The sequence below is a fragment of the Apodemus sylvaticus genome, chromosome 5, assembly GCF_947179515.1.
Source record: "Apodemus sylvaticus chromosome 5, mApoSyl1.1, whole genome shotgun sequence".
Classification (NCBI taxonomy): Eukaryota; Metazoa; Chordata; class Mammalia; order Rodentia; family Muridae; genus Apodemus; species Apodemus sylvaticus.
The window spans coordinates 49,670,861-49,693,281 of record NC_067476.1 but is presented as its reverse complement, the minus strand read 5'-3'; the positions used below and the strand labels follow the sequence as shown (position 1 = coordinate 49,693,281).

Here is a 22,421-nt window from a genome sequence, read left to right as displayed (position 1 = left end):
CTTCTTTTTTCTGCTATCCTTGCATTTCCTATTCCTTCTTGTATTTCTTTTTTCTTTCTGAATTTCTTTTGGCAGTGCTACAGCAGAATAAGAAAACAAAGCTAAACAAAAACTGCTCTCTGGAAACCTTGGCTATTGGGCCCAGATCCTGTATATCTAAGCGACATTAGAATCCAATGTAAAGCCTCCAGCCTAGCGGAGTGTGTGCTCCCCCATATGACACTGTGGGACACGGGGATAGTTTTCTTCTTGACACATTGCAGTGGTGCTTGCTGAGATTGGGTTATGGCAGGAGTGCTTGCTGGAGTAATGGGATGCTCTTGTGCCAGAAACCTGGTGATTTGCTCACTGTGTAAGAAGTAAGCTAGTTAAGGGGAGACACTGATGTCTCAGATCATTTGGGAATTATTTGATTTTCTGGAAAGTCAAGTGGGTTAAGTCTGTTTTCTATGACCAAGGCTTTCTTCATAGATCTATATATATGCCTTAGATTTAAATCATATTGTCAGTACCGCAGGCTTGTGGATGGCAGCTCTAGTTAGCAGGCATGGTCAGTGCACAGCTGTAAAATTGACTAGATTCATCTTTGGTGCATTAATATCTCAGGCCCTCAGCCCTTAGCTCCTGTGTCTTCTTCCATCATTTAATGAATTATCATATATTAGCATTGTCTATATTTATCCAAAATTCTTTTATACATATGGTAAACTGTTGCCATGACCCTGTTCAGTAAGCATGGCTTTTTATGTGTATGACTCATGGTATCTCAGGAAACTGTGTCATACATAGGACCTGGGAATGTCAGGTATCAGAACTAAGACTCTAACATGCAAATTTGCCTTTATTTAATGATCTACTGCTTTTAATCTTCCCATTACCATAACTAATTCACATATCATGAAAAATCCCATCAGAATTATATGAAGAGGTCTGCCAACCCAAACATTACCCAAAGCCAGTGGACAGATAGGTGTTTTGAAAAGACATCATCCAGCCGGGCGGTGGTGGCGCACACCTTTGATCCCAGATCCCAGAGGCAGAGGCAGGTGGATTTCTGAGTTCGAGGCCAGCCTGGTCTACAGAGTGAGTTCCAGGAGCTACACAGAGAAACCCTGTCTCAAAAAACACCAAAAAAAAAAAAAAAAAAAAAAAAAAAAAAAAAAGACATCATTCAGCAACAGTTCTATAGGACCCAGAGTTCATGCTAAGGACTTGTTTGCATACAATGTGGCTGTCTGGGTAGTTCCAGTGTTCATAAAACTATTCCATGAGTACGAATCATGATTTTTGCCCTATAAAACATTGGGTGAATGAATTTATATTTACATTTATCATGCCACCACCAGCACCAGAGGAAGCCATGTAGATGGCCAAATTATGGATTGTTCTAGAGTTGGAGATTGGTAGGGTTAATGCATATTTTGGCGGTAGAGAGCTAAGGCACTGTAATCTTGTTAATGGTCTCCATGGTCCTTTGTCTCATAACATAGGTGTGATCGGCGCAATGACTGTGGGGACTACAGTGACGAGAGGGGCTGCTCATACCCACCCTGCCGCGCAGATCAATTTACCTGTCAGAATGGGCGATGTATCACTAGGTTCTTTGTCTGCGATGAGGACAATGACTGTGGAGATGGGTCGGATGAGCAGGAGCACCTATGTCACACCCCAGAACCCACATGCCCCCCTCATCAGTTCCGGTGTGACAACGGGCACTGCATTGAGATGGGGAAAGTCTGTAACCATGTGGATGACTGCTCAGACAACAGTGACGAGAAAGGCTGTGGTGAGTACGGAAGGAGGAGGGGAGCGCCCAGGACTCTCCATTCTGTCTTCTGTAGAGAAAATTTACACACACACACACACACACACACACACACACACACACAAAATATTGCTTCCTTATGAATAGATAGAGGTATCTTGGTATACCAGGTAGAGCAGTATTCAGGGTGTCCTTTAAAAGAATTGTTCAAGTAGGCAGCCAGAATGAAGAGAACATGGAGGCTCTCCCAGGATCCTCAGAGTGAGTTCTTGGCTTGCTTTTCATATTCATCTTTAGGAGACTGAAACATGTAGTCTCCTCTTCACACTGACAACTAAATAAAACAACAGCATGTTTTATTTAGATGACACACATGCATATAGTACGACAAAGTTTTTAAATATTAGTTTTAATGAAGATAGAGTTCCATTGTGGTTTCTGTATTATATTGCTTCTTTTTTATTTAATGTATTTATTAATTTGTTATTTGGGGACTGGAACTCATTTTGTAGGCCAGGATCTCCTGGCAGTCATGGAGAAGTGTCTGCCTCTGCCTCCTCAGTGCTGGGATTTAAGACAGACATCACCATGCCCTGACCTTTTCTGAGACCTGATCTTATTGTGTAGTTCAGTCATTCCTTGTCTCCTTCAGTCAGTCTTTCAAGTGCTGGGGTTACAGGCTCACACGGCCATAGCTGGTACTCTGTAGCAACCACATCCTTTGTGATGCATCACTCAATTTTAATATTCAACCTGAAAAGGAAAGTCTCTCTTACAGGCCTATTCAACGTCCAAACTCATAGCCAGCAGGATTGCTAGCAATCTAGTATACATTATGCTTTTTGTAAGCAATAAAAAACCAGGAGATGGCTAGACAATGAACTGCTTAGGAATATGTGGTAAATTAACCTAAGTTGAAGTAGATTTGGTTAGATCATGAGTTTTCATCTGCCATTCATTAAGAAGTATATATCCTTCTGCTTTAGGGTGGGCTTGGCTACCTGTTCCAGTGTCAGTGCTGTGAGGGGCCTATCTCAGAGTGCATCCTACCTCACAAGGCAGATGTATATATCACACAGGTAGCTAGTGATTAGTCAGGGCACGCGTGTCACACCACTGAAGTGTGGAAGGTGTTACAAGTGAGCACACAGGGCCACCTCTTGCCTTGTTTCTTCTCTTGCCATTTTGTTGTTAAGCTTACTGAGAAATGGGCACAGTGGTTTGTCCCAGCTATTTGGGAAACTTTAGCTGAGTGTTCAAGGCTGTGTCTGCTTAAAAGTACTAGTCACATTAGTTGTTAAGATCTGGGGTAAAGGGTTAAGCTGGGTAGAGTGTGCTGGATATCCCTATAATTTTGTGCAGGTGACTGAAGAACTTGTAAAAATCTATGGCTGATGTTGCTGCATATTGTACTGTTCATATGCATATATACACGTGTACACAATGAGTGTTTAAACATTTCAGTCATGCTGTAAACTTTGAAAAGAAAATTTACTGTGTTGCACAGAAATTAACAGTCTTATTAGGTGAGAAACTTTAAACTTAGTTTTTTAGTCTTAAATATATCTTATTTAAGGTAGTTTGATTATAGAAACTTAATAAGGAATTCTCTAAATAATGGGAGGAAAAAGATTAAGCTGGGGAGGAAGTTGAAAAATTACTGACTTTACAATGATCAATGTGGCCTTTTCGAAAATCCTAGTGGCTTCTCTTCTTCTGTTATGATTTGCTAAGAACTGGCATCATATGGTAGGTTGGTTTTGAGTGTATTATAGGCCTATGGCTGATATTTTAGGTTCTCTAGTAACTATTTTTGCCTACAGGCATTAATGAGTGCCAGGATTCTTCAATCAGTCGCTGTGACCACAACTGTACAGACACCATTACCAGTTTCTATTGTTCCTGTCTTCCTGGGTACAAGCTCATGTCTGACAAACGTACTTGTGTGGATATTGATGAGTGCAAGGAGTCACCCCAGCTCTGTAGCCAGAAGTGTGAAAATGTGGTAGGCTCCTATATTTGTAAGTGTGCCCCTGGCTACATTCGTGAGCCAGATGGGAAGAGCTGCCGGCAGAATAGCAACATCGAGCCGTATCTCATCTTCAGCAACCGTTACTATATAAGAAACCTAACTACAGATGGCACGTCGTACTCCCTGATTTTGCAAGGATTGGGCAACGTTGTGGCCCTGGACTTTGATAGGGTAGAGAAGAGGCTGTATTGGATTGATGCAGAGAAGCAAATCATTGAGAGGATGTTTTTGAATAAGACAAACCGGGAGACCATCATAAGCCACAGGCTAAGACATGCTGAAAGTCTGGCTGTAGACTGGGTCAGCAGGTAAGAACACAACCTCTGGTATGGGTTCTTGTTTTCCTTTCTGTTTCGGACAAGGTTTCTTTGTTGCTCACCAGCATATGCTTGAAGAAGGGACACTGGGTTGGCAGAAGTGGACTGTTTGTTGTGCCTTGGCTTCACATGGCTTCTGGGGATTCAGGTCCCACTTATCCAGTGAGCCATCTCTCCAACCATGGTGATTTGTAAAACCATTAGAAATTCTGAGTTTTTCAGGGCAATAGGAAATTGCTTCTTTCAATTTAGGTATGTAGAAACAGTTTGTAACCTTTCCTGTTTCCCTGTGCCCTCTTTTGTTTGCCGAAGGTGCCATGGAACAGATGCATGTATGAATCTCAGGGAGCTCAGCTAGGAAACTGGGCATATAAACAAAGGGGCTATCATGCTAACTGCTGTCTTTCCATTGCAGAAAACTCTATTGGTTGGATGCCGTCCTAGATTGCCTGTTTGTCTCTGACCTTGAAGGTCGACAGCGCAAGATGCTAGCCCAGCACTGTGTGGATGCAAACAATACCTTCTGCTTTAAAAATCCCAGAGGAATTGTCCTTCATCCTCAAAGAGGGTATGGCTTCTCTGTAATCTTGGGCCTTTTTCTTCATGTATTCAATCACTTGTTCATGTAACTACTTATGGACCAATATCTTGCTGGGATCTGTCTCTGTTTTCCTGCCTGGTGAATGTGTTAGTACAATGAGCAGTGTTTCTCATTCAAAGGATATTTATCAGCTGGACTTTCCATCTTTTCAGTCACATTTGAGTTGTATGCATGGGAAATTGTGATATTTCTTTAGTGTACTCCCTATATCAAAGCCAGTGAATTACACAAGGGTTCATTTTGAGGACTACTGGACACCATCCTTATTGTTATGGATATTTTGGCCAGCCCTCTTTCCTTTCTGAGAGACTCTGAGAAGGGAACTTCATTTCTCTAGGTGGAGAACAGCTGTATCTTTTGGTTTTGGGGTCTGAACCCTCTGTGTTTGCTCCCACAGGCATGTCTACTGGGCAGATTGGGGTGCCCAAGCATACATTGCGAGAATTGGCATGGATGGAACCAATAAGTCTGTGATTATCTCTACCAAGATTGAGTGGCCCAATGCCATCACCATTGACTACACCAACGACCTCTTGTACTGGGCAGATGCTCACCTAGGTTACATTGAGTATGTACCTTGGGGGGCGGGGAGACTAATTAAGTAGCTAATTACAAACTAGCAGGGATGTGCTTTCAGAGGATTCATCTCAACAATTGTGTATTCATCTTCCAACTGGTCTGTGCACTCAGTCACTCTGAGCTCCCTTCTCTTTTGCCATACCAGATTGGCCTTCAGATTTCTGTGTGGCTAGGGATGACGTTCAATTTCTACTAACTGAGTTATATCTTCAGCCTTAGCTCATTCTACCTACAGGAAGATGCATGGAACTCTATAGAAATGACCAGAAAGAGAATGGTTAGAGTTTATGGCTAGTGAAGACAGAATGTCAGGAGTCTGACTCAGCAGTTCAGAGTGTTCTTTCTTGTGGAGAGGGCCTGGGTTCACTTTTGCCTAGGGCCCACGTGGAAGGGCTCACAATACCCTGTTACTTCATCTCTAGGGGATCTGATGCCTCTGGCCTCTTAAGGCATCTACACACACACACACACACACACACACACACACACACACACACATACACAGAGAGAGAGAGAGAGAGAGATCTAGAAGACAAGACTGATGCTTCTCTCAAGAAATCAAAAGTGCTCAATGGGCAGAGCCAGCTTAAAACATTATTAACCCATAATACCTAAACCATAGCTATGAACTGGTGATTCTGTCAATCTCTGTTGGCTATTTAAGTTTTTGAGGATAGCTTTTAAACTTTGATGTCATTTGCCACTTGTTTAGAGACCCAGAGGGGTCGAATTTTCCTGATTCATGGCTTCACTCACTGATCCTGGGGGACATTTAGAGGAGAGGGGTTCCTTACACTCTGTTCTTCCTACCACCAGGTTCTCTGATTTGGAGGGTCACCATCGACACACAGTGTATGATGGAACACTGCCTCACCCCTTTGCTCTTACCATTTTTGAAGACACTGTGTTTTGGACAGATTGGAATACACGGACGATTGAAAAGGGAAACAAATATGATGGATCAGGTCGAGTTGTGCTGGCGAACACAACGCACAAGCCTTTTGACATCCATGTGTACCATCCATACCGGCAGCCGATTAGTGAGTAACTCGTGAGCTTCGGGCAGTTGCTTTAGGGAACATGATTTGCAGGAACTCATTGACACTTGTTAATGTTTTCTTTGAAACACCTGCTGAGAATTAAGAGGAATTCATTTCCCTACTTATAAATCAAATTTATATTCTGCAGTGTTGGGCTAGAACTCAGGCCCTTGTGCTTGCTAGATGAGCACTCGGCCAATGAGCTGCCTTTAAAGTTCTTAGCTTTTAGACATAGCTAAGGGTGGCCTTGAACTGACGAGTGACCTCCTCCTGACTGAATGGCAGGTATTTCCATAGTTAGTATTTTGGTAGGAGCACTATTGGATTTTACCATGAGTTAAATATCAACTGATTCCATCCCTAAGTACTTGGAAAAATAATCAGCATGCAATTATAGCACCTTTAACGATTATCTCTTAATAGCAAGTAAAATTTAGAAGAAAATTGTAGTCATTATGAAATAGTTATTATATCTCTGCTCATGTCAGCATGTTTTGAGTCACGCAAATGTTATTGTTCCCCTCTTCTGAGAAAATAATGGTGGATAGAAGAGCATACTCTATTCTTTGTGAGTTTTTATTCTGCTTCATGCAATTAAAGTTAATTCATCTTTTAGAAATAATGTGGGAGAGGTTTGAAGTATGCAGATTGGCTTTTTGGGGTCTTCTTTGTTGTAATGTCTTGTTAAAAACATCTGGCAAACTTTTTTTTTTTTTAATTTTGTTATGGCTTGACTATCTCAGTGCCTGGGCACTGTGAAACCTCCTCACAGTCAGCACATTCTCCTCTCCAGCATTCCTGATTTAACACTTAAATATATATTTTATCTTGTTGCCTTGGCTCCTTCTGGGCAGACCCTTTATTTTTGCTCCTTAAGATACTTATGAGCAGCCCTTCTGGGGGCCGCTTTCCTTCTTGTACCTACATTTCTGCCATTATGCCCTCCTGTTCCTTCCTGATGTGGTCAGTCTTATTGGCTGAGATCCTTTCTTTTTCTACGTTTCTTCTCCTGGGAACCTAGAAGTCCCCTCTCCCCATCTCCTCCTTCCCCTTCCCCCTCGATCCAGCATTAGCTGTTGACTCTTTATTGATCAATCAAGAACCAACTAGTGACAGGGACCTTTAGCATTTGGACACACAGATTCCCATTTGGGGGCGGGGGTCAAATCAAGACAAAGCATTAGAGACAGTTCTCAACATTTCATCCTTTCTGTGTAAATAGAAAAAAGGTTCTTCTCTCAGACATAAATTGAGCATAACCATAGAAATTATGTAAATTACAAAGTATGATATACAATTAACGTCCAGTTCATCATATAGTCATTAGATGATGACATCATATAGTCACAGTATCATCATTAGATAAAGCACTCTACCATCTATCCTAACTTAAAGAACGTATAGTATTATACTTGAGTTATGTTCTGATTTTAGCTTGCATTACCATCTGAAAACCATTCTTTCAAATCTATATCATCTCTCTCAGTGCTAAACAAGTTTGATTATGAGACTATAACTAGCCTTCAACCCTGTCAGAAATCTGAGAATGAATTATTATCTGAATATGTAGAAAGCACAAAAACATAGCTTTCAAAACTTAAACAAATAAGAGACAGCTGACTACCTGGACAGTTCCCTAATTTCTTATAATGTTGGAGCATCTGTCTTCAGCCTTCTTGCCTAGAACCATCTGACAGACCTTGAAATGAAGCAGGAACTATGAAGGACTAGTTTGCTCTGTCTTTGCAGAGCTAAACTGTTGACTATCCTGCATTGTGTGTTATGTCCTGGACAGTATTGTCTGTAGATGAATAGGGCAGTTTTTGTCCAGTGGCTACCTTGCCATAACTGGGGCAACTCTATATGGAGGTTTTGATGCTCAGATTCTTCTTTGAAGTAGAATGGGGAAGCTGTCAGGAACAGACATGTCTCATTGTCAAATGATCTTTAATAATGAAGTAACATTAAATGTCACATTCTGTAGATTTCTGATGTTTTTGAAGACTATGTAAAGTATATCTTAACTGTTATACTTTAACTACTCTTAGCCATTTCTATTTGAGTAATATTGAAAATACTTTATTATAATTAAATCATAGCCAGGTGGTGGTGGCACACACCTGTAATCCCAGCACTCTGGAAGGCAGAAGCAGGCAGATTTCTGAGTTCAAGGCCAGCCTGATCTACAGAGTGAGTTTCAGGACAGCCAGCGCTATACAGAGAAACCCTGTTTCGAAAAAACCAAATCCAAAAACACCAAAAAAAAAAAAATCATAATCTAATATAATCATGAGTATACTATCTGGCCCTTAACTTGAGTTACTTAATCATCTAAACAGATTGTAATAGGAGTTAGTAGAAAGACTGGGTCTAAGCCTTGTATTTTTAAAAAAAGTTGCAAAGTTTGTATCAATATAAGAAATTTATATCAATGAAAACCTTAATTCTATATCAATATATATATATATATTCTGTACCAATTTTTTGTCATCCCTACTCAGCAGGAAAAAGTTACAAAGAGTCATCCCAATCTCTTGGGTTTGAGTTTCTGGTTGTGGTTATTTACAAATTAAATAACCACAGATACAGATAGGTTGTCATTTTAAGGGATGTTTGGCATAATTTTGAACAGGAAGGAAATATCTAGGATGGATTACTAAATTTATTCTTGAACAAAGTATTATATATCCATAATCCTACATTAGTAAAAAATCTCTATAATTGATGCAAAATTGAAGTTATAATTTCTAACATCTGACAAACTTAGAAGTAAAGAAAAATGAGAATTATCACCATAATGGTATTCAATATCTCTTTCTGGATGTTAATAGTCTTCATATGGTCTTACTGTAACTTAAGTTAATCTTTGTCTCTAAGGGTCAACAGAAAAACTTAAGACACTGTACAGGCTATCCATGTATGGCTCTGGCATCCAAACTTTTGTTGTCCCAGTCAATCTTTAGGATGAGGGAGACTTCATATATGCGAGAGTGCTGGGAATCACAACTTATATTTGAAAGCTGGCGCAGAATGCAAGCTGTATTATAGTTTACTTTCCCAGGACTTGGAGAAACATCAAAACCACTATCTGTGTAATTTAAACATTGGGATAATGATAAAACTGGCAGCTTTCTTTTAGTTAGGGGATGATAAATTCCGTGTCCAGCTCTGTGTGCTGCTAACTGGTATTGACACTCAAGGCAAATGACAACTAATACACGCTTTCTTTTTCTGTTCTGTAGTGAGCAATCCCTGTGGTAACAACAATGGTGGCTGTTCTCATCTGTGCCTCATCAAAGCAGGAGGGAGAGGATTCACCTGCGAGTGTCCTGATGACTTCCAAACTGTTCATCTTCGGGACAGAACACTTTGCATGCCCATGTGCTCCAGCACTCAGTTCCTGTGTGGCAACAATGAGAAGTGAGACGCCTGCTGCCCTTTTCAAATCGCCTTGCCTCCCCTGGTCATAATTGACTCTAGAGTGTTGGAGAGAGATTTTTGAGAAGAATTATTGCTGTGTAGTTGATAATGGCGTACAAGTCATTCTGTAGCCCATGCTGGCCTGAAACTTACAGCAATCCTCCTGTTTCAGCCTTCTGAATGCTGGAGTATAGGTTTTCACCAACTAAGATTTTGGTAAACTAGTGTGGCTCATTAGTGGGACCAAACTTTCTATCTAGATATTTCTTGAGTAAAAGAAATTTATTAAGCAAAGAGATAATGCATATAATGCACTGCTTATAAAGAAGAAAACTATTTCTGATTTCTAAATTATAAATTGCCATGAAGATTAGGGCCAGGATGCTTTTAACCACATATTGCTCCTTAACTACAATTGCCAAGGGTTCTGTCATTCATTTGAGTCAGCCACTGGGTGAATTCAATCCAGAATTAGGTGGGAACCAGTGGTGCTGCTTTTAGATCCATTTATTTTCTCTCCATAACTGGTGCCATTGTAAATAAACCAGCAATATACATAATATATACATATATATATATACATATATCATATATATTGTATAATATAAATGTATATGTATATGTACAATATCTCTGTGGAAGGATATGGATATATACATAATATATATATGTATATCATATATATTGTATAATATAAATGTATATGTATAATATCTCTGTGGAAGGATATGGAGTCCTCTGGGATAGGAGAGGAGTGGTCTGGCTGAATTCTATTTTTAATTTCAAAACTACCATCCTGGTTATACTAGATTATAGCCCCACCATCATGAATTCAGCCTTCTCTCCCCATCCTTGTCAGTCTTTGTGGATGGTGGGGTTTGGTGGTACCTCCAGGAAGTTTTAACTTGCATTCCCCTGTGCAAATCCCAGGATGTTGCTTATTGGCCTTTTGCTTTTTTTTTTTAACTGTCTGTTCATTTTTAGCCCATTTGTTGAGCTCATTGTGATTTTTGCTTTTTGGGTGTTTGTTGCAGTTCATTATGCATTCTGGATGTTAACCCAACATCTGAAGCAGAGCTGACAAAGACCTTTTCCCTACTCTGTGGACTGTCTGAAGAGGAAATAGCCCTCCTCTTTTCTTTCTATTAGATTTTTGGTCCATGATATGTTCAGTTATGGAGAAGGCTCCATGTGGCTTTACCATATATCTGTTATGTCATAAACAATAATCCTTAGAGCCTCCCAGCATTCCAAGAAATACTCAAATGTCTTCCTTCATTCTGGTAGATGACCATGTACTTTCTAAAAACATAATTCCATTTGTCTCCTCCCAACACCACTTGGGATTCAGCATGTAATTCATTTCTCCATGTAGACATTGCTTGGTCAACGGCCCTCAGTGAGTTTCTACAGACTTTCCTCTCTCTGTGCAGATGTATCCCCATATGGTGGAAATGTGATGGACAGAAAGACTGCTCTGATGGTTCTGATGAACTGACCCAGTGTCCACACCGCTTCTGCCGTCTGGGACAGTTCCAGTGCCGGGACGGCAACTGCACGAGCCCCCAGGCTCTATGCAACGCTCGCCAGGATTGCGCTGATGGCTCTGATGAAGACCGTGTTCTCTGTGGTACATTGGGTTCCTTTCTGCCTTCTTTGCCCATTTCTGTGATTGTTGAATTCTGTAGAATCAACCCAAAATTTCATTCAAAAACTTTGGAGAAAATTTAGGGCCAACCCTGTGTGTATTTTAATAAAGGGTTTGAATTTGAACTTTTAAGGTCAATAATAAGTTATCTAGATGGCTGGTTTTCCTCTATGTGTGGGTTGCAGAATCCTCCTTGAGCTGATGTTGAGAAGGAATCTTTCTCTTTACTTCAAATGAAGGTTGTGCTTTCTCTCTTATTAATACTGTTCCCCAACTACGAACTAAAAAACAGAATGTTAAAAGTAGAAATAATCACAAACTTTGAAAACAATTAAATGATAGAAGGACAGAATTAGAAGGTGTTTAGCATCTGGCCCCCAATTCTGTGTGAAGAAAAGGACGTGAACTCAGAGTCTAATAAAAGCCTATTAGTTATTCTAATTCTCTACGTAGTCATCATTGTTACCAATGACTACACTAGAGTATAAATCCAGTGAAGGGAAGTTAAAATGGCATTGTCTAGACCCTGCCAGTGTGAACTGGGCCCTCCCATCCTTGACGGCCTCTGACTCATAACCAAATGCTCCGTTTGCAGAGCATCACCGGTGTGAGTCCAATGAGTGGCAGTGTGCCAACAAGCGCTGCATCCCAGAGTCCTGGCAGTGTGACTCCGTGGACGACTGCCTGGATAACTCAGATGAGAATCCTTCACACTGTGCCAGTCGGACCTGCCGGCCCGGCCAGTTCAAGTGTAACAACGGTCGCTGCATTCCGCAGAGCTGGAAGTGTGACGTAGACAACGACTGTGGCGACTATTCCGATGAACCCATCCACGAATGCAGTGAGTTCCCTGGGGTGGGCCCGTGCGAAGCCAAGGCCAGTAGATGAGCAGACGAACACACATCCCTCTGCTTCAGTCTAAGAGAAGGGAACATCCTTTCTTGTCTTTTCCTTCAAACTCTATCACTACAAGCTATCACACAGCTGAGTGGTTTATAATTGTAACCAGAGCCTGGCCACACCTCCTGTGCAGGGTCCTGAGTGGTCCAGCCATGCAGAATACCATATAGAACACTCATTTGATCCATTTGAGAAGCACTGAGGTCAGGAAGGTGAGGACTCAGCATTATAGGTCAATAGCGTGATGCCCATGTTTTTCACGTTCATGGTCACATTATCACAGAACCAGCATTTCAACTCAAGGATTTTATTTTAAACTGGGTACATACTCTGTCTTAGTTAGGCTTTGATTGCTGTGAAGAGACACCATAACCACAGCAACCCTCATAAAGGAAAACATTCACCTGGGGATTGCTTACAGTTTCAAGGGTGCATGGCAGCATGCAGGACGTGGTGTTTGAAGTGTCCTACATCTGGATTCTCAGGCAGCAGGAAGAGAGTGACATAGGGCCTGGCTTGAGCTTCTGAAACCTCAGAGCTCACTACCATCACACACTTCCTCTAACAAGGCCACACCTACTTCATCAAGGCCACGCCTCCTAACACTCTTTATGGGCCTTTGGGGGCCATTTTCATTCAAACCACAAATTCCTTCCAGTCTAAAGTACATCACAAACCTAATGAATGGTACTGAGATAACAAGAAAAGTTAGGGTTCTAATGTTGTGCTCGGTGAACAGATCACACATAATGGAGATGCCTGTTGCCAGAGTCTGTTATTGGTTCTGTGGTAATTGTTGATTGCAGGCAGGCACCACGCCCTCTACATCAGCACAGTGAGGACCCTTCTGGTGCTGCTTCCAGCAAGACTGGTACTTCCAGTCTCATTTATTGATTTCTTCCTTTTTTCAGTGACTGCTGCTTACAACTGTGACAACCACACGGAGTTCAGCTGCAAAACTAACTACCGCTGCATCCCGCAGTGGGCAGTGTGTAATGGTTTTGATGACTGCAGGGACAACAGTGACGAGGAAGGCTGCGGTAGGAAGGGCTATGGGGGTGGGGGAGGGGCAAGAGAATGCCAGTGTCAAGCGCTGCTCTCATAAATATAGATGTCCCATCATTGGGGAAACTTAATTCATGTCATCTTAAATGACATCTGGTCCTAAAGCAGATAAGTTAAAGAAGATATCATTAAGACGTTAGGAGCATGTTTAATTTCTTCCAGATGTACAGTCCTTATTCATACATGACATGTCTAAATAGCTTGTCTGATCTCACAGATGGTAGAAGGTACAATATGCCACAAAAGAGGTATTTCCAAATCAGGATGTATTATTTCATAACCATAATATTCTAAGTGTCTTTGTGACTTTTCTAATTATCTAGTAGTCACTCCTAGCAACATAATTTTTTTATTAGACAAAAGAACAAATTTAATGGAAATTGTCAAAATCAGGTATATACTGTCTCTTGAAACCAAAGCATCTAAATGTATATAGTTTAGAGGGAAAAAAAGAGGCAATGGGCTACCTTAATAACACTGGGTCTAAAAATTAAAGGTGGTGCAATAGAATGTTCTATTGACTCCATTTTAAGTCTCTGACAATGTTTTAGCATCTTGTTGTCAATTAAAAACTCGATATTATATTTACTTTTAGATTAGTTTCTATAAAATGTAATAATGGCCAGACACATGCCTTTCTTTAATTTCTGAGGCATTGGCATGTAAGGCAGCTAAGAGATACCCTTCCTCCCTCAAGGTAATAAATTTACTTTCAAGATAGAGGATAGGTTAGGGTTAGCTAACAGGGGGCAGCCCTATTCTGGATGCTTCAAGAATATGAAAACATAATTCTCAGCCTACATCACAATGAAGCCACAGCCTTAGCTTATGAAGTCTTGAACATGATTGTGCTTTGTAGAATCGGTGCCTTGTCATCCTTCTGGGGATTTCCGGTGTAGAAATCACCACTGCATCCCTCTCCGCTGGAAGTGCGATGGCATTGACGACTGTGGAGATAACTCAGATGAGGAAAACTGTGGTGAGTGACCCCATGAGCCGCAGGGGATGGGATGTCTGTCTATATAATTCATCCACTCCTCAGAGGGTAGGATGTCAGTTCGTTGGGCCATTTTCTCTGGGCTATAGAAGTGTATATTTTCCTTCTGAAATGCTAATCAGTCAAGCTTTGGGAGAAGGTATCTGTGAAGGGATTATTTGATCAAGTCTACTTTGGTCTGTTTTACACACACACACACACACACACACACACACACACAGGTGACTGTCTTGGTAGCAGGTGTAATGACAGCAATAGGACATGATTCCGAGGGAAGGAAGCCAGAGCTCTAGATCACGCCAAACTCAGTATTCAGTTTTGAATGAGAAGGTGTGTTTGGAAAATAAGCCCCAGTTATCATTTATTGTCATTATCTCATGATATATTTTGTTTCAAGTTTCTTTTTAATTATATCCTTTTCAGCTTTAGCTATGTTTTAGAAGTCCTCAGCCTTGGCCAGAGGCAATCAGGAGAATTAGGGTCTTGATTACACCTGGCAGTGTCAACCTGCTAAGACTTGTTACACAAAAGCATGGTCTAGGAGGTACTTCTCAGCCCTGTGGGAATCAGAAAGAGGAAAGTCACACAGTCAAGAGCTCCTTGGATCATAGTGTGAGTTTAAGGCCAGCCTGAGAAACTTAGTGAGACCATATATTCACATGATGTCTGTATGTGTGTATATGTGTGTGTGTACATATATGTATGTATATGTGTATTATTTATATGTGAATTATGTATATGTGCATATATATCTCTATCTATCTATCTATCTATCTATCTATCTATCTATCTATCTATCAAGAATGTAACTCAGTGTTAAAACACTTGTCCCTCATGGGTGATGTCCTAGGTTCCATCCCTACTACTATTACATGAGCAAAAAAATAATAAATTTAGTTCATATTAAATACTGTCATTGGTTAGCTAGAGTTTTGCAAAACTTCTTAAAGGTCATTATGGACTTGAAATTGAGGCATAAGATTGTTTGTTTGTTTGTCTTTTTTTTTTTTTTTGAGACAAAGTCTTACTATGAGGCTCTGGCTGTCTTCTAACTCAGTATGTAGAACAGGCTAGCCTCCGCTTCTCAAGTATTGGGATAAAAGGCTGTGCAACCATGTCCAACGAGGCATAGGATTTTGTTTTAGAATGACTGGATTATAGGAAAGAATTGGGTACCCAAGGGCCCAGGCCAGCTCCCCAGGTGGGATTCCCAGTGTACACTGATGGCCAGGTGCCTCTCCTTTTCAGTTCCCCGGGCGTGCACAGAGAGCGAGTTCCGTTGTGCTGACCAGCAATGTATCCCCTCTCGATGGGTCTGTGACCAAGAAAATGACTGTGGAGACAACTCGGATGAAAGGGACTGTGGTAACTATCAGGGCACACAGAATCTTTCACCGTCACCCTGTGGGGACTTTGTAAACCAGTGTTGTTAAGTTCTTTAGCGTGCTATGACATACAATTTTTGTACTGTTAAAGTTCCACTTAACATGGTATCTTCTGCATTTTCCATTCTTTATGTTTAACTAACAATAGTCTTATCATAGTGATAGGAAGATAAGAAGGGTACCTGTGACTCTAGGGTAGAGCACAGAGCATTGGGACAGACCCTCTAAATACTGATTAAATGGTGGGTATGGGTGATGTCATATAACCTTGAAATTATTATTTCTGAGGAGGAATTTAAGAGCTGAGGTTGCCCAACAGGGAGATAGGAGTTTTCATCTCCATATGCTAAATGGAGAAATTGAATTTTGAGTTTGTCTATTTTACCGTCTGTAGTGAGAGTTCACTGTGAGTCAGCCATGTGGTATGGGTAGGAAAGGAGCAAGGCTCTGCACTCCGTGAGCCCAGTTCCATGAACTCTTCTGAGATTTATAATCCTTTCTCTTCAGAGATGAAGACCTGCCACCCTGAACACTTTCAGTGTACGAGTGGACACTGTGTGCCCAAGGCGTTGGCATGCGATGGGAGAGCAGACTGTCTGGACGCTTCTGATGAGTCCGCGTGTCGTAAGTACCTGCTCACTTGAGCTTCTGTGTGTCTCAGTGCATGGGTAGGGCAATTTAGACACAACCCACCTCTTAGTTTAAAAGCATAAGTATGTTCTCTTCAGCCTTCTCATGATGTTCAGTTTGCCTGAGTCATTATTTCCCAGTGGACTTGGGAAGCCTAGTCGCTTGCAGTGGCCACTCAGTAGTTATTTACAATAGACTGTTGATGATGCAGTTGCCACTGAAATTCAGAGAGTCATTCAAAGATGACAGGGAAAGACAGTTTCCATACATGGGGCAAGTGATATTTGGTTAGAGAGCCACGGTATATTGTTTCCTCTGGAATGATTTGTGTCATTGAAAACTGTCTTCAGAGAACTGTCTTATCCTTAAGACATAAACACCCCCTGCCACCTTTGGTTTTCCAAGACCGGGTACTTGTGTGTTACTGTGACTGTCCTGGAACTCTTCAACCAGGTTGGACTCAAACTCACAGAGATCTACCTGCCTCTGTCTCCTGAGTGCTAGTATTAAGTGTGTGCCACTACACCCAGCCAAAGAGATCCCTTTTTAATCTCAAGATAAGCCACAGCAATAGGGTGATGAATAATAAGGAGTCGCAATAGCAGGTGTCGAGGGAGACCTAACTTCAGGTTACAGATGGTTGGAAGCTTCTGTGTCCATGCTAGGAACGGAACCTGGAAGAGCAGCAAGAACTCTTAATCTCTAAGCCATCTCTCCAGCTTCAAATAACCACTTTTTAAAATCCCCAGAGCTCTTTGGATTTGTCCCTGGTTAAGAACTACTGATTTTCATGAAGCGAATAAAATCGACTGTGTCTGTCTCATTAATGTTTTGTGTGCTCCCCTCCTTACCAACAGCTACTCGCTTTCCCAACGGCACCTACTGCCCAGCTGCCATGTTCGAGTGTAAAAACCACGTGTGCATCCAGTCATTTTGGATATGTGATGGGGAGAACGACTGTGTCGACGGTTCTGATGAGGAGATTCATCTGTGCTGTAAGAGGGCGGGGGAGGGGCTGAACGGACATCGCCCTGCTTGGCTACATCATATCAATTGCTATGCGGCGTGCGGGTGTGGAGGGCGGATGTGTAATTTTGAGACGTGACTGATGAGCAATCCTGGTGACTTCATTTAGTCTTCTTGCTTCAGTTCTCCAGCTGGAGCCTGAGGAAGTTAGGTTAACAGCCAAGATTTGAACCATGTAGGCTGCAGCAAACATGAAAACCGGAAGCACACACATATATAGGAGCACAGATCCTGAGGTTAAAGTGTAGGGAGGAGGAGGACTAGAAGGAGGAGGGGGAGGAGGAGGAGTAGTAAATTGTAGCTCTCCTGTTACATCCTTGTACCCTCTCCTTGGTCCCTTGGTAGAAAACCTGAAGACTTGATTCTTGAAACCACTCCCCTTTATGTAATAATTCAAGGCCATTATATATACTTTTAAGAAAAAAATGAGTGGCCTGTTTGTGGACTGGACAAGCCAGAATCATACCACATGTTCTGGCTTGGTTTAAACCTACTGGTGGCCGGGCGGTGGTGGCGCAAGCCTTTAATCCCAGCACTTGGGAGGCAGAGGCAGGCAGATTTCTGATTTCGAGGCCAGCCTGCTCTACAGAGTGAGTTTCAGGACAGCCAGGGCTACACAGAGAAACCCTGTCTGGAAACAAACAAACGAACAAACAAACAAATAAAATGCCCCTAAAAACTCCAAAACAAAACAAAACAAACAAACAAAAAAACCCCAAAACCTACTGGGGCAAAATCTGTAAGGATGAAGCTTTTTTGTTAAATAAGATTAAAAAAGACTATTGTATGGGTGTTTTGCCTGCAAGTATGTCTGTAGAGCACACTGTACAGTGCCAACCGAGGGTAGAAGAGGGCATCGGATCTCCTGGAACTGGAGTTACAGATGGTTGTAAGTTCCCGTGTAGATGTTAGAAATGGGGCCCTGGTGATCTGGAAGAGCACAAGTACTCTCAATCTCCAAATCATCTGTCCGGCTCCCCATAACCACGTTTTAAAAGCTCCAGGGCGTTTTGGATTTGTCCTGGTTAACAACTATTGATTTTCACAAAGTGAATGAAACTGCAGTTGTTTTGTGTCACTGTTCAGAAGCTAGTGTAGTAATTCTCACAGTGTCCCCCTGGGGCTGTGCACAGTGAGAGAAAATGTGAGAAATGCAAATTTGCAGGCTTGGCTAGGCTCAGGTGGCCCAGGCACCTGTTCAGGAAGAAACCTTCCAAGCAATCCAGAGACCCAGAGGAGAGTTGTTAGTTTCAGAAGGGACCCAGGATCATTTCTGTCTGACATCTTCTGATGGCTCGAGTGAAGTGGCTGTAAGTCAATAATGCTTCCAAAGCCCCGTCACTTTCCTTCTCTTCCTGCACCGGCCTACTCATTCTCTGTGCAGAGGTGCGATTACTGGGAGTGATGTCAGAGCTCCTCCCTCAGTGACTGCTGTGTTTTCACAATGGCTTTCCAGGACTGTCGGGCCTCATCTTTGCTGTTAACAATTACCTCTTCTTCCTAGTTTGTTTTTAACTTTGTGACACAAAATTTCAGAAGCACTTAGGAAGTTATTTCTATCTGTAAGGCAAAATTGTCATAGTGAATAAAAATTAAATGTTAGAGAGGCGAGGACACACACACATACACACACACACACACACACACCATTCCCCATACTCACACAAATGTTCCATGTTCTTTCCTAATGTCCATACCAGCCTTTCACAGCAAATAATTCAAATAGTAGTTTCCCTAACAGAATCGGCCCTGGGGGTCTGTCCACTCCTTTCCTCTGAAGGAAAAGCCTCATTACAAGGGTCATCTTTTGGTCTCCATCTTTGGTGGACAGTCAGAAAACCAAATAACCCAAGTCCTCCATTCAGAAGAACAACACAGATTTGTGCGTCGGTCACTGAATTATGTGCATGGGTGCCTCGCTTTTCTTTTTTGTTGCTGTGGCAAAAGAGCAGCTTAAAGAGGACAGGTTCAGGCTTCAGTCCGTGGTGGCAGGGGAGTCACAGCAGCAAGAGCTTGAAGTAATTGGTCATGTTATTCCTGGAGCCGGAAGAAGAGAGCAATGGGTGTGCGCACGCCAGTGCTTGGCTTACGTTCCCACTTACACAACACATTGACACTAACCATCACAGGAGTTCACTGACATGTTGGTCTGTGCAGAGAGGACTGTGTCTCAAGAACCTGGGTGTGACCCTTCTGTTCTTCCCAGCTGCCTACATAGCTGCTAGACAGGGTGAAATAAAGTAGATATTTAATGACCACAGTCACAAGGGAAAAACTGTGGTCTCCTGACTGCCAGGATAAGGGCTCCTGTATTGTCATGATGACTTTTCCAACTTCATGACTGACCACATATGTCCCCCTTGTTCTGTGTCCTAGACACAGAGATCTTTATATAGCTTCAAACCTACCATCTTCTTTCCTGATTCATCTCTTTCTCTTGTAAATCCTTTTCTGACCTGCCTCACTGTGTTTTATACACACACACACACACACACACACACACACACACATATTCCCTAGGAGGGGCTTCTTGTGTAATTGATTCTTCTGTATGTAAAGTCTGTCCCTGTTAGACCCAAGTTCCATGAGAATAAGGACTGTCTCTCTTGTACCTCCTTATATCTAGGATAGGTAGCACTTCTGAACGTGCTGTAACGTGTATCTGAGATTCAGAATGTGTTTGTTGATTAATCGAATGAGGAAGTGAATGAATGGATGAATGATGAGTGAATGAAGTGGGCCCAGCACTGGGAGAGCCTGGAGGTTTTAGACGTCGTCACTTCTACTTTTAACTTGCAGCTTTGTTTTTTGTTTTTTTTTTCATTTTCCAGTCACTGTTCCGTGTGAATCACCACACCGTTTTCGGTGTGACAACAGTCGGTGTATTTATGGCCACCAGCTGTGCAATGGCCTGGATGACTGTGGAGATGGAAGCGATGAGAAAGAGGAACACTGTAAGCAGAATGGGAAAAGGAGAGGGCAGAATCCAGGGTCCTTGGCGGTTTGTGAGATGTTCCTCCGGGGTTTCCGATGGCCCGGGGTAGGCTTGCTTTGTGCCTGTAGTGGTGGATCACAGACAGTGTGAACGTGTACATTGCTCCCATGTCAGCCCACCCCATCTTTCCTACCTCACCCGAGAAAGATGTTGACAACCCCTTACATTTTAATCTTTCCTTAAGCACTTAAATAAGCTGCTTTCGTGTTTCTTGTAAAAGAAACATGAGAGAAAAGATTGATCGGGTCACGCTCCACAAAGTCAAGGACGAAGACTCCATAACCTACAGTTGCTAATTGCTAATTTGGCATGTGAACGTATATTTCTTCTCATGCTTGGCTGAGAAGATCATGTTAAGTTACGGTGCCACCATGTTAACATAGCTAACCCGCTATCCTTCCTGGATATGGAAATCCATTTTGCAGAGGAGAAAAATGAAGTGTTATCTTTGAAAAGTTTATTATTTTACTATTTTTGTGTTTGGGTGTCTTGCCTGCATGTATGTCTGCATCTCATGCGTACCTGGTGCCCAACCCAAGGCCAGAAGAGGGTATCTGATCACCTAGAACTGGAGTTATAGATGCTTGTGAGCTGCTTTGTGGGTGCAGAGAATTGATTTCAGGTTCTCAAGGAGAGCATCTCGTGCTCCTAACCACTGATCCATCTTTCCTTCCTTAGCAGATTAGTTTAAGAGAGAAACTGGCTGTATTTCACATTTAAGTATTAGAAATAGTTATACTTTAGTTTGTACTCTCTCTATTGAGAGAGCTGACAGGTCTTTTGCCAATTTAGTTTGCTTAGGAAGAAACCAGTGAGCAGATGGGAATGAGTAGCTAGTTTTAATTATGTTTCCTGTCCCCAATAAAAACATGATAGACATTTTATTTCATTCTACTTGGAATGAATAAATTAGACTCTTTGCAATCACCAGTAACAGTTCTGGAATACCACTGGGCTAGGATGACACACTGACCTGAGAAAAACCTGAGTTTTATTGGAGCCAATACTTAACAGCACCTTGTTACTTTCTAAGGCATGGAGATACCAGACAATAAATGGTATATTCAGCCCATGTGGATATTGTGAAGGCCCCACTTGGATCAGAAGGGATTTGGGTAGATCAGGATGTCTCTCTTCGAGGAGCACATATTCCTCTTGTGCTTCCTAGACTCTGGCCCTCCTCTTTAGCCCTATTTGTTTGGAAAGGCCTTTCCTGTCTTTGTGATGTGCTATGCAGACTGTGCCCTCCTTAGCCGATGTGCAGATGTCTAATGCCACTTAGGTTGGAGCCCAAGACTCCTTTCAAGAAAGGAAATATTTTGATTAATGATGCTCAGTAAACACAATGTACTTAGTGTATCTTAACCTCTGTAGACTATAAATGCATCAAGATCATTACTTTAAAGAGAATAGTATTTAATATGATGAAACCAGTTGTTCAGTGTTCTGCTGATACTAAAGCTATGATGGTCTAAAGGAACTGTATAGGTAGAGTAGTACATCCACTTCTAAGAGTGATTTATTTTATATATGTGACTACACTGTTGCCTTCTTCAGACACACCAGAAGAGGGCATCAGATCCCATTACAAATGGTTGTGAGCCACCATGCGGTTTCTGGGAATTGAACTCACAACCTCTAGAAGAGCAGTCAGTGCTCTTAACCACTGAGCCATCTCTCCAGCCCCTTTCCTTGTCTATTTGATGTCATTGTTCTGGATTCATTCTTCTCACTGTCAAATAAATATCACACATAGAAAATCGTATACAGGTTATAATCCTCCTGAATCATATTTTAATTCACACTTAAATTTCATGCTGAAACAAAGAGTTGCGGTCTTGGCATATTCAGCCTCACACTTCTCTCAGGAACCTAGAAGGAATTTGAACGGTTTGCCTCTACTCAGTTCTAAAGTAGAGAACCTCACTGAACAGTGTTCCTCTGAGAAAGCTCTTTTCTCTGTCACCTTTCTTGTTTTCTCACACACCTTTGTAGCAGGTCACAGTTACTTCCACCATTAG

General features: G+C 41.8%; 1 protein-coding gene across 1 annotated transcript in view; it reads left to right on the top strand.

Annotated features, from left to right (window-relative positions):
• The window catches only part of Lrp2 (LDL receptor related protein 2), a 163,093-nt gene that overhangs the window by 113,147 nt on the left and 27,525 nt on the right, over positions 1 to 22,421 (top strand). The window contains exons 49-62 of the mRNA XM_052182629.1: positions 1,491 to 1,786; positions 3,589 to 4,105; positions 4,530 to 4,682; positions 5,113 to 5,283; positions 6,111 to 6,334; positions 9,577 to 9,754; positions 11,188 to 11,384; positions 11,998 to 12,243; positions 13,214 to 13,342; positions 14,227 to 14,346; positions 15,613 to 15,729; positions 16,257 to 16,373; positions 17,237 to 17,374; positions 20,237 to 20,359. Of these exons, the coding sequence (XP_052038589.1) occupies positions 1,491 to 1,786; positions 3,589 to 4,105; positions 4,530 to 4,682; positions 5,113 to 5,283; positions 6,111 to 6,334; positions 9,577 to 9,754; positions 11,188 to 11,384; positions 11,998 to 12,243; positions 13,214 to 13,342; positions 14,227 to 14,346; positions 15,613 to 15,729; positions 16,257 to 16,373; positions 17,237 to 17,374; positions 20,237 to 20,359 (2,726 nt within the window). The remainder of the gene's footprint in view (positions 1 to 1,490; positions 1,787 to 3,588; positions 4,106 to 4,529; positions 4,683 to 5,112; positions 5,284 to 6,110; positions 6,335 to 9,576; positions 9,755 to 11,187; positions 11,385 to 11,997; positions 12,244 to 13,213; positions 13,343 to 14,226; positions 14,347 to 15,612; positions 15,730 to 16,256; positions 16,374 to 17,236; positions 17,375 to 20,236; positions 20,360 to 22,421) is intronic.